This window comes from Nothoprocta perdicaria, unplaced genomic scaffold (assembly GCF_003342845.1).
Source record: "Nothoprocta perdicaria isolate Ctin4 unplaced genomic scaffold, notPer1 scaffold_157, whole genome shotgun sequence".
Classification (NCBI taxonomy): domain Eukaryota; kingdom Metazoa; phylum Chordata; class Aves; order Tinamiformes; family Tinamidae; genus Nothoprocta; species Nothoprocta perdicaria.
The window spans coordinates 1,875,632-1,881,622 of record NW_020454727.1 but is presented as its reverse complement, the minus strand read 5'-3'; the positions used below and the strand labels follow the sequence as shown (position 1 = coordinate 1,881,622).

At 65.2% G+C, this 5,991-nt stretch overlaps 3 protein-coding genes across 4 annotated transcripts in view; 1 reads left to right on the top strand and 2 right to left on the bottom strand.

Moving 5' to 3' along the window:
* The window catches only part of RAB3A (RAB3A, member RAS oncogene family), a 2,485-nt gene extending 324 nt beyond the window's left edge, over positions 1-2,161 (top strand). The window contains exons 2-5 of the mRNA XM_026035254.1: positions 908-1,135; positions 1,214-1,332; positions 1,416-1,540; positions 1,966-2,161. Of these exons, the coding sequence (XP_025891039.1) occupies positions 908-1,135; positions 1,214-1,332; positions 1,416-1,540; positions 1,966-2,156 (663 nt within the window). The 3' untranslated portion in view covers positions 2,157-2,161. The remainder of the gene's footprint in view (positions 1-907; positions 1,136-1,213; positions 1,333-1,415; positions 1,541-1,965) is intronic.
* A 1,133-nt stretch (positions 2,162-3,294) lies between these two features.
* Positions 3,295-5,728, bottom strand: MPV17L2 (MPV17 mitochondrial inner membrane protein like 2). 2 transcript variants are annotated; one of them, XM_026035281.1, is made up of 5 exons: positions 5,551-5,728; positions 4,787-4,957; positions 4,525-4,601; positions 4,318-4,446; positions 3,295-4,237 (listed from the first exon to the last, which is right to left on the bottom strand). In XM_026035281.1, the coding sequence occupies exons 1-5, from the start codon at positions 5,726-5,728 to the stop codon at positions 4,187-4,189; spliced, it is 606 nt and encodes a 201-aa protein (XP_025891066.1). In that variant the 3' UTR covers positions 3,295-4,186. The 2 variants fall into 2 exon arrangements, with proteins under 2 accessions (XP_025891066.1, XP_025891065.1); XM_026035280.1 differs by having other exon boundaries at positions 3,317-4,240.
* A 78-nt stretch (positions 5,729-5,806) lies between these two features.
* The window catches only part of IFI30 (IFI30, lysosomal thiol reductase), a 2,833-nt gene continuing 2,648 nt past the window's right edge, over positions 5,807-5,991 (bottom strand). Inside the window, exon 7 of the mRNA XM_026035179.1 lies at positions 5,807-5,887. Coding sequence (XP_025890964.1) covers positions 5,807-5,887 — 81 coding nt within the window. The remainder of the gene's footprint in view (positions 5,888-5,991) is intronic.

Below are 5,991 nucleotides of genomic sequence, written 5' to 3'. Positions count from 1 at the left end.
GCGCTGGCGGTGTAGGCGGTCTCGTTGCAGCGGGGGGGCAGCAGCGGGGCCCGCGGCCGGGCTGCCCCGGGGGAGGGTCGCGCTTCCTCCCCTGCCCGCCCCCGCCGTCAGGCCTGGGGGCTGGGGGGGCAGGATGGCGGATTTCGGCCCCGCGCGCCGGGCCCGGGGCCGGTGGCAGCGGCGGGTTGTGTAACTGGCCTGGCCCCCACCGCCCTGCAGCTTTGGGCACTCCTCGCCCCCCCCCAGGGCCGTGCACCCCCTGCCCATCTGCATGGGGCACCCCCTTCCCATTGCACCTGATGTCCTGCAGTGCCAGGCCCCCTCGATTGCACCCACTTCCCTGCAACGCCGGGGACCTCCTATTGCACCCACTACCCTGCAAGCGTTGGACATCCCCCCATTGCACCCACTGCTCTGCAGCACCGGGCACCCCCACTGCACCCCCTGCCTGGCAGTASTGGGCCATGCCCCCCTCCCCGTGCACCCCTGCCCTTGGGGGCCACACACCCACCCTGCTGCACCCATGGCCTTGCAGTTCTCCGGGGTTCTGCACCCCGCAGTGGCACCTACATCCCAGCAGGGCCGTGCGCCCGCAGCCCCCGTCCCTGTGCATCGTCACCCCCCGCACCCGTCATGCACCCCCGCTGCAGCAGCGGGCGCCCTGCGGCAGCGCCGGGCCGCGGCAGCCCCCGTGCCACCGCGGGGCCGGGCCGGGCGCCGCTGCAGGTGCCATTTCGAGGCGGAAACGCAGGGAGCGGCCGCGCGGCGCCGGCCGCAGCCTCCCCCCGCCGGGCTCCGGCACCGGGATGGAGCCGCCCGCRGCTCCCGGGTGGTGTCCACGCGGCTCCCGCGGCCTCACGGGGCCGCGGCGTGCCGGGGAACCCGTCCTCACGGCGCCGCTCCGCAGATGGCGTCCGCTACCGACTCCCGCTATGGGCAGAAGGAGTCCTCGGACCAGAACTTTGACTACATGTTCAAGATCCTGATCATCGGCAACAGCAGCGTGGGCAAAACCTCCTTTCTTTTCCGGTACGCCGACGACTCCTTCACGCCGGCCTTCGTCAGCACCGTCGGCATCGACTTCAAGGTCAAAACCATCTACCGCAACGACAAGCGCATCAAGCTGCAGATCTGGGTGAGCTGCGGGCGGGCGGGTGCCCCCCGGCGCGCGGTGTCACCGCGGTGTCGCCTGATGTCCCCCCCATTTCCATAGGACACCGCCGGGCAGGAGCGGTACCGCACCATCACCACCGCCTACTACCGCGGCGCCATGGGCTTCATCCTCATGTACGACATCACCAACGAGGAGTCCTTCAACGCCGTGCAGGACTGGTGAGCGCGAGGTCCTCGCGAGCCCCTAACGAGCCCCTGACGAGCTTCTTAATCGCGGTTCCCTCCTCTTCGCCTCCCCCAAGGTCCACCCAGATCAAGACCTACTCGTGGGACAACGCGCAGGTCCTGCTGGTGGGCAACAAGTGTGACATGGAGGACGAGCGCGTGGTGTCCTCGGAGAAGGGACGCCAGCTCGCCGAGCACCTGGGTGAGTGCCGGGCGGCCCCGCGCCCACCTGGCCCCATTCCCCCTTCCCGGCAATCCCAACATTTTCCACCAGAAGCAGCTCATGGGCTAAAACCACCCCCCAAAATTGTGATGCTCCCGCGAGCGCCCGCTTTTGATGGCGCTTCCCATCGCTGCCCGCGGCAGCGGCAGCTCCGTAGAGGGATTGGGAATGTCGGCCAGCCCGGGCGGCTTTAGGGCCGGGATAAACCCGCCTTGAGCTGGGAGGGGGTTTAGGGCTTTACAGCCAGGGCCGAGCGCGGAGGAGGAGGAGGAGGAGCCGTGAAGCTCCCCAGGTAGGCGGCAGCTCCGGGGCCACTCGGGGCGCAATGGAAAAGCTGTGAATCGAGGAGGGGGTTGTAGGTGGTTTTTTTTTGCACCCCAACACCCTATTTCCCCTGCACCCAGGCTTCGAGTTCTTCGAGGCCAGCGCGAAGGACAACATCAACGTGAAGCAGACCTTCGAGCGGCTCGTGGACATCATCTGCGAGAAGATGTCGGAGTCGCTGGACGCGGCCGACCCGGCGGTCACCGGCGCCAAGCAGGGCCCCCAGCTCACGGACCAGCAGGCGCCGCCGCACCAGGACTGCGCCTGCTAGGGCCGCGCGCCCCCCCCCGTCCCCGTCCCCCCATCCCTGCCCCTCTCCGTGGGTCCCTCCGCCCCGAGGCCGGGGACCCGGCGCGGCTTTGGCTGCTGAGACCTCGCAGGCTTCGCCGGGGCCCCCCTGCCCCACGTTAGGCTGTCCCCCCCCCACACCCTTTATTTATTTTTAAGGCCGGGATAGTAGGAGAACCCCCCTCTCACCCCAAGTCTGCTTTTAGTTATTCCATGAGTCTCTTATATATAAGACAATCCCGTTATCCCGTTTCCGTTGTCTGGTGCCGCCAGCTCTTACCGCTCACGTCCCCCCGCCCCGGTGTAATCGGGAGCTGGTGCCGCGGCGCTTCCCGCTCGCCAGCGCATCCCGAGCGGAGCCGGAGCTTGGGAAGGGGGCGGCCGTGCCGGGAATCCCGCAGCCGCATCCCGGCGCGCGCCGCTTCCGCCTCCCCGCTCGGCTCTCCTCGCTCCCTGGCTCTCCTCCCGCCCCACATGGATGGATTATTTCATATCTCTTGTTTATTTGTATAAATAGATGCTAATTTATGCTCCCGCTGTCTTCCTCCTTGTATATATAAAGAAAAAGGAAAAAAAATCCCTCCTTGTAAATAGAAGTAGCAAGTGACGCTGTGCGTGTGACCTGCCGTGCCGTGGCCGTGTTGGTGCATTTCTTTTCATCGGTGTGGACCCCTGCTTGTGAATATCACTTTTAAATCAATTATTTAAGCGTTATAAAAGGAAAAAGAATATATATAGAGATATATATATATCAAAAAAGCAAGGCCAGCAAAGCAAGCTGTAGCAAACGAGCGGCAGCTCCGCGACCACCGCGCAGCTCCGGGCCGTTGGGCTCCTTGTCTGTTCATATAGTAACGTGCTTATGTGGAGACTGTGAAAACGTGGATATTCCTCTAGCAACGACTGACCCGGAGGTCTTGCTTCCCTCTATTTATTTTTCTTGGAGCGATGTGGCTTTATTTTACAGGTTCCCTCGCCTGCCCCCCCTGGTTCTCCCCACCTCCAGCCTCCTCTTTTTGTGAAGTTTACTTATGGAAGCGTTACACTGTACTGTACAAATGTCAAAAGTGTCAAAAAAAAAAGTACAATTTCCTAAAAATCACTGTATTAAAGAAATGTTGTGAAGAAATAAATCAATGCTGATCACCAGCTACTCCCGGTCATTTGGGCATTCCGGGCTGGGGGTTCTGGGCTTCCCGCCCCGCCTCCAACCTCTTTCCTCCATGGATCTGCACTTTGGAGCGCGGGAGCGGAACAAGCCCCGGGATCTGGTTCCATCATTAGCATTTGCCAAAGGGCTCCGGGAGCGCCGGAGCTGCTCTTCCCACCCCGGCCGCGGCGCGCTTTGGCGGCAAGGCTGCAAGAAGAGCTCATCTTTAAAATTACTCGATATCTTTAATCACTGGAAAAGTCAATTTAGGCTCATTGAGACTGTTTTCGTGGACGTGGTCAATAAATAAGCTCTCTGGTTTGAGCGGGAGCATCGCGCTCGCCCGGGACCCGCTGCCTCCCGGCCTGTGCAGGACGGAGCTGGGAAGGGAGTTTGCAACCCCCAAAGCCTGGATTTCTGGGGAAAATCTGTGAGAAAAAGGACAACTGGGGGCTCCTCTCTGAGTGTGGGGAGCTCCAGAGGGGACCACGGGGCAGCCCTTCCCCTGGGACAGGGAAAACGGAGCAGGGAGCCTCAGCGCAAAGAGCAGCAGCCACTGCCAGCCCCAAGAGCGCCGGGCTCCGCGCGAGGCAAACCCGCTCCATCAAACAGCCCTTGACACAAGAATCTCTAGATTACAACCGACCCCGCTCATTGCAATCAGGAGAAGACTTAATTAGCACCATCTCCTCCTCAGGCCGCAGCGACAGGCACCTCATGGCTGAGACTCTCTCCAGGAATCAGGAATCGCTTGTCTTCCCTGCATGGAGCCCTCGCTCGTGGCCACGCTTAGGGCACCCGCAGCTCCCATGGAAACCCGGATCAGGGGACAGGAGCCATCCCGGAGCCATCCCGGAGAACAGTCACATCCCGACGCGTCGCTGCGAGTCCCGCTCGGCGCCCAGGGCCGGGTGCTGCTAAAAGCACAAGGGAAGGGGGGGGTCTCGGTGGCTGCCACCCCAACCCGGCCCCCCCGGTGGCCCCCGGCACTTACCCGGTGCTTGAGATAGGACAGGTAGGTGTCCCAGCCCAGCGTGACCACGTTCACGTAGGCCACGCGGTACTTGGGAGCGAGGAAGAGGAAGTTGAGGAGCTGGGCGGCCGGCCACACGCACCAGTCGGCCTGGCGGGAAGACCGGGCGTTACCGGCACCAACGCGGCGCGGGCGGCGGGAAGCAGAGCCCGAGGACCGCGTTTTTACCTTGTAAAACTCCCAGAATTTCTCCCTGAGCTCCTCCCAGCTCTCCGCGGGCGTCTGGCCCTCCAGGGCGCCCATTCCTGCAGCCGAGAGACGGGATGAGCCGCAGGCGGCTGCAGGAGGAGCCCGGGGCGCCGTTCCCTGCTCCAAAGGGCGCCGTGGAGCGGGAATGACGGGCGTCACGCTGGCAGGGCGGCCGCCGCGTCACTCGCTGCCCGTTGGCAGCGTGGCCCCGCTCTCCATCGGGCGGGCAGCAGGCTCTTACCCATGAAATACCAGACTCCCAAGGCCGGCGATGCCACGAGCTGGTCGATGAGGACTTTCTTGAGGACCGTTCTGATGCCCTTGATGCCACCGGCTGGGAAGGCGCCGTCCAGCCAGAGGTACCAGTAGTGCATCAGGGGCCCCATGCTGCAGCCGATGGCAAACATGCGCCCTGCAAGGCGACACCGCCGTGAGCGCGCGCCGCGGCCGCCGCGCACAAAGCCCTCGTGCATTATTTACACCCGGCCCGGCCCCGTAAACATATACGGAGCCCTGGCGAAGGCACCAGGGCCGAGTGGGTGCCCGCACGGCGCTCCAAATGGATGCGGTTGTGGAGGGGGATGCGGCTGCACGAGGAGCTTGCGGAGACACGGGGGGGAGGCTCCTTGGTTGGAGACCTTCCAAACCTGCCTGGATGTCCCCCTGTGCCATGGTGTCCCCTCGTGCCACGTGCTCGGGGTGCCACCCTGTGCCAGGAGCTTGGGGTGTCCCCCTGTGCCATGTGCTCTGTGTCCCCCTGTGCCAGGTGCCACCCTGTGCAGGCACTTGGGTGTCCCCCCGTGCCACGTGCTCGAGGTGCCACCCTGAGCCACGTGCTCCATGTCCTCCCATGCCAGGTGCTCAGGTGTCCCTCCGCGCCACATGCTCCATGTCCCCCCGTGCCATGCGCTCGGGTGGCCCCCTGACCCCCGTGTCCCTCCCGTGCCACGTGCTCGGGTGTCCCCCTGTCCCCGCGCGCCACGCGCTCCGCGCCGCGGGCCGCACCGGTGCGCGCGGGCTGCCAGCGCCGCGCGGGCTCGCGGTGCCGCTCGCGCGCCTGCTGCAGCGCGTCGCCCGCCGCCAGCAGCGCCCCGCAGCCCAGCGTGTTGGTGGCCAGCAGGGCCCGGCCGCGGAACAGCGGGCTGCAGCAGCCGCGCAGCAGCCGCCGGCCCCGCGCCAGCATCGCCGCGGCCTGCGCAGGAGGAGGAGGAGGAGGAGGAGAGGTCGTGAGGAAGGGCCGGGGGGCAGACCCGGCCCCCCGTTAAGCTGCACCCCCCCGCACCCCGTGACTCCCGTGCCCCCCAGCTCCGCTGCGGCAGCGCCCGGTGCCCCCCACCGACCACTGCCTCAGACCCCCCCACTGGCCCCAAATTACCCCCTGACTCCCCAGTTATCCCCGAGCCCCCCCAGTGCCTCCGGTTGCCCCCGCACCCCCCAGACACCCCC

What these genes read in the sequence shown, in the direction of transcription:
- MPV17L2 (XM_026035280.1), bottom strand. Translation starts at nt 5,728, where the DNA reads ATGCTGGCGCGGGGCCGGCGGCTGCTGCGCGGCTGCTGCAGCCCGCTG. An exon ending in CTGGCAGCCCGCGCGCACCG is followed by an intron (nt 4,958 to 5,550) that starts GTGCGGCCCGCG and finishes GTCGCCTTGCAG; the next exon opens with GGCGCATGTTTGCCATCGGC. An exon ending in GGGAGTCTGGTATTTCATGG is followed by an intron (nt 4,602 to 4,786) that starts GTAAGAGCCTGC and finishes TCTCGGCTGCAG; the next exon opens with GAATGGGCGCCCTGGAGGGC.